Below are 4,400 nucleotides of genomic sequence, written 5' to 3' on the forward strand. Positions count from 1 at the left end.
GTGCGCGCCGTCGGCGGAGTGAGACTCCCGGGCCGCCCAGCGCTGTTTTGCTTGCTGCCGCTTGCTAATAAATCCTTCAAATTTAATTGGCTCTGTCTCCTCGCCTCACTTTGTGAGACTAACTTATAACAAGGTAGAGGCATATTTACACATAGATACCCCTTAGTCATTATTTCCAGGCACCATAGCCTAGGACACATTGCAGTGCTCTAATAAGCACCAGTTTTGGGGTGGTATCACCGAGCTTTTGGGGCCCAGGCCCCCGAGAGTCTCATCCAGGACACCAGGGTTTTTGGGGACCCCAGTCTGTCCCAGCAGGCCGTCTGGCGGGAAGGAGCCACCACACAGAGGGAGCTCCTGAGCACTCCCTGGAGCGAGGCCAAGCTAAGGAGAGCACTCGCCCTCTGTCGCGTCGGGCCTCCCAAACCGGGCCGCCGGACCGACCCCCTGCGCCGCGCCCAACCGGACACTCTTAGCGCGTACCCGGAAGCGCTTGCCGGGCTATAGCGGAAGCGGGGCGGAGCTCAGCCTCTTTGATGCTGGCGCCCAGAGAAAATGGTGAGTGTTGGGGACCGGGTGGGGGGTATCTGCTGCCATCCGCTGCCGCGCCGGGCTCTGCGGGGCCGTGGGCTTTGTCTGGGGAGCGGGGTGGTCCTGCGCCCGGCCGGGGCCTGAGCCTGAGGGCTGGCGGTGGGCGCTGCTCCTGGCCTAGGTAGTGGCGCGGGGCGTGTCGTCCTGGGCATGGAGGCCGCGGTGGAGTGTGGGGTCGTACTGCCGTCGGGGCGCCTCTGGGGCCTCCTTCGACGTTTCCTCCGCGCTTGCTGGGGGCCGGGCCGGCCTGGCACTCTCCTCGGGAATGAGGCAGCCTTTCAGATAAAGTAACAAGAGGGCGTTTGCTCGCCAAAGCCTGTTTGTGAGCGTATGACTGATCTGCGTGAAATAAATACCTTCCCTCAAGAAAAAGTAGTTTACTGTTTATACTCATGAATTTGGGAGAGATGAGAAGGGAGTTGGAGATAAAATGAAGCCACCGAGTGGTTATTTCAGCACGGGTGGGGAGGTAGGAATGGCAAAGAGGTGTAAGGAACTGATTTTTAAAAATGGAGAAAAGCTATAGGTGAAACTGAGTTCAGTGTACCTCTGACACGTTTATTAGACTGTGAATTTGTGTGTGTTTTTTAGAGGAGCTTATGCTTTGAGCAACATGACTTGTGAGTGCTAGTGATGTTTACAATGTGCAATGTCTTGAAATGTTTTTCAGACGAAGGGTACGTCCTCATTTGGTAAGCGACGAAATAAGACACACACCTTGTGTCGTCGATGTGGGTCCAAGGCATACCATCTGCAAAAATCTACCTGTGGGAAATGTGCTTACCCTGCTAAGCGTAAGAGAAAGTGTAAGTTACAGATGAGTTTAAAAACTTGTGTTTCTTTGTCATCTTCTATAGTCTGACTTTTTTCCAGCCGAGGAAGAATACTGTGTCATCTTGCAGTGTTTGGAGATTTTTTTTTTTTTTAAATTATACTGATTTAACTATATAACTTTTTTTTTTTCTTTTGCTTCTGTCAAATTGAATAGTTGTGCTATTCAGGTGTATTGTGCAACTAATTATTTGGTGCAAATGAGTAACAGTAACTTCTATGTTCTAGATAACTGGAGTGCAAAGGCCAAAAGACGCAGCACCACTGGTACTGGTCGCATGAGGCACCTGAAAAGGGTCTACCGTCGATTCAGGTATGATATTTTATTACAAACTAGTGTAATGTGAAATCTTGCATGGATTTCACTGAATTATAAAATTTGTCATTCAAAGTTTACACTCTTATTTAGTATGTTTAATTTGGTATGGTTTTTCTTTTTAAATATATTGTGGAAATAGATGATGCCTTATATCTTCAAAGAAATATGCTGCTAATTATAAAAAGCTCACTCATTGTTAACACATAGGATGTATAGCAAGCGCTGATGTTTCTGTCAAGTGTAGATAGTACAGAACACAGAAGGTATTATAATAAAATGCCCACATTTGAAAAGGTATGTTTTGTGTATCATTGCCTCTATTTGTGAGTCAGTGAAATTGCTGGTTGCACTGAAGTGTGGGTTTTTGTAAGAGACAATTCTTGAAATGCGTTCCAATCTCCTCTTGCCCACAAAAAAAAAGTTCAGGATTGAAATACTTCAGTAGTCGGACTCTGGAGTTCAGCTAGCAGTAACTGTAACATCAGATTCACAGAATTTTCAGAGTTGGAAGGGACCTCTAGAGATCATCTAGTCCAACTCCCCTGCTAAAGCAGGATTGCCTAGAGCACCTAGATTCTGAGTTACAGGTTTCTAAAATGTGTTATAAAGCTTTGAGTTGTACTTATGAGGTACTGTACTGTTTAACTCATGAAGAATTTCTTTTGTATGACCTCCATGTTCTGAAGAGCTCTGTAACTTCTGGCCTAATACACCAGAAAGCTGGATGAAAAATACCAAGATTCAAGAGTCTTTACTTAAAAATGTAGATTGGATTTAATAGTGAAAACTAGAAGTCTTTAAAATCCTCGACCTAGGTGTAGATGAGGGATCCATTCATGTGGTTTTTTTGGTGAGTGCAGTCTTTCCTAGCAGCAGCCAGAAAATACCTTACAATGTGCAACTGCAGCCTGATTTCCACCAAGTGTTGCTGAAGTAGAAATGCAATATCCAAAAGCAAGCTTGAGGCTCACTCTTTTGTCACGCCTGTCTTAATCTCTGGTTGGAGACATAGAGGATTTCTGCAAGAAATTGACTTGCACTTCAGTACTAACAAACGTGAAATCTTTTGCTGAGTTGCTGAATAGGAACATGAAGTAAGGAGTGCCTTCAGTGGGTGTGCTCTATCGGATTCAGTCTTGCAGTGTTTACTCAGTTACTGAAATCTTCCTGTTTGAAGAAGTCAAATTTACTTCAGCAGAAGAGAGAGAAAACCACACTGTTTTTTCCAAACAGCTTGTTGATGATGTTTCTCATTAAAAAAGTCTGAACATGTGGACTCCATAGTGATTTCAGTGCATTACTGAGAGAAGCTGAAAAAAGCTGGTGAACTTGATCTAAAACATTACATGTTAGAAAATAACCTGGAGCAGAAATCACCCTTTCAAAAAGTGGTAACCATATTTCTACTTGTAGGAATGGATTCCGTGAGGGAACCACACCGAAGCCCAAGAGAGCAGCTGTTGCAGCCTCCAGTTCATCATAAAGGCGCATCTATTCGTTAAAATAAATGGTCTTATCCAGAAAGTGTCACCTTTTATATGTGTTTTACTTCAGTGAAATACGGTATTCCTGAAAATACATATATTTACACACACAAATTCTTGATGGTATGCACTGAAGCAATTCATTAAAAATAATCCTTTAATTGACTTTTCATTTGATAGCACCTCCAACTTGAAAAGGACTTAAAAAGAGGCTTGTATGTGTTACTCAAAAGAACTTGCCTGCAAGAGAAATGGAATACGGGCACTATGGACTGAGTTTCGTTGTGCCCTAGCAGGGAGAATCAGAGTTTATCTCTGTTACGGTTTGAGGAACCCACAACAACTTATTTTTGTTTAGACAATTATTCTCTCACCTGATGACACCTCCCCACCTGGGAAGGAGAATCAGTGGGAAAAAACAAGGAAACACAAGGGTTGAAATATAAACAGATTTAATAGAAAAATATTAGATAATTAACATTAATAACATTAAAGAACCAAGAATGATCCTGATACCAATATAAAATATATGAGCATTATACTCAGCCAATTATATCAGTAGGAAGCTGTGCACTCCCAGCAGTGGACAGCAAGTGTTGGACACTGTGAGCGCTATGGCTTTGGGAGGAAAGGAAGACCTCAGAGGTCTGGCATCAGGGCAAGAAGTTCTCGGGATCACAGGCATCAAGGGAGGGAGCAAACTTGGCAGCAAACTTTCTAATTTATAGTGAATGTGAGGTTTGTAGTATAAAATAATCCTGTTGGCCAGCTTGGGTCAAGTGCAGGGTCTCGTTACTCCTCATCCCTGCACCTGGCCAACTTGAAAACGCAGATCTTGAAACCCACACACCACAGCTGACTACAAAGTAAATATTTTTACAAATTCAGACACTGGAGTCTTCTAAAAGTGCAGTTTTACCAAGCATTAGAAAGAGACTTTACTGAACTGTAAAGTTACTGAAAGATAAATTAGTCCTGTGTTGCTTAAACCAGGACATTCCACCCCTTATACCATATATATGTCACACTCAAATTGCTATTGCATTTGTCTTTTAATATGGGTAGCATGTCCGTCTTGAATGGTTTGCTGGACGCCATTCAACGAAGTTGGCTCTGGTTTCATTGCCACTATGTTATCCTGAAAAACACTTATTGAACACTGTTAGCGTTATGTG

The 4,400-nt window shown here is 43.5% G+C and overlaps 1 protein-coding gene across 1 annotated transcript; it reads left to right on the plus strand.

The window, feature by feature from the left end:
- Positions 1–503: 503 nt before the first annotated feature.
- LOC104290654 (60S ribosomal protein L37) lies at positions 504–3,390 on the plus strand. Its single transcript, XM_009889775.1, has 4 exons — positions 504–558; positions 1,262–1,397; positions 1,651–1,735; positions 3,155–3,390. Exons 1-4 carry the CDS (start codon positions 556–558, stop codon positions 3,222–3,224), a joined length of 294 nt encoding a protein of 97 aa, XP_009888077.1. The 5' UTR covers positions 504–555; the 3' UTR covers positions 3,225–3,390.
- The last annotated feature ends 1,010 nt before the right edge of the window (positions 3,391–4,400 follow it).

Source organism: Charadrius vociferus, unplaced genomic scaffold (assembly GCF_000708025.1).
Source record: "Charadrius vociferus isolate BGI_N301 unplaced genomic scaffold, ASM70802v2 scaffold708, whole genome shotgun sequence".
NCBI classification, from domain to species: Eukaryota; Metazoa; Chordata; class Aves; order Charadriiformes; family Charadriidae; genus Charadrius; species Charadrius vociferus.

Coding starts and splice junctions, on each gene's coding strand:
- LOC104290654 (XM_009889775.1), top strand. Junction 1,398..1,650: donor TGCTAAGCGTAAGAGAAAGT/GTAAGTTACAGA, acceptor TCTATGTTCTAG/ATAACTGGAGTGCAAAGGCC. Junction 1,736..3,154: donor AGGGTCTACCGTCGATTCAG/GTATGATATTTT, acceptor TTCTACTTGTAG/GAATGGATTCCGTGAGGGAA.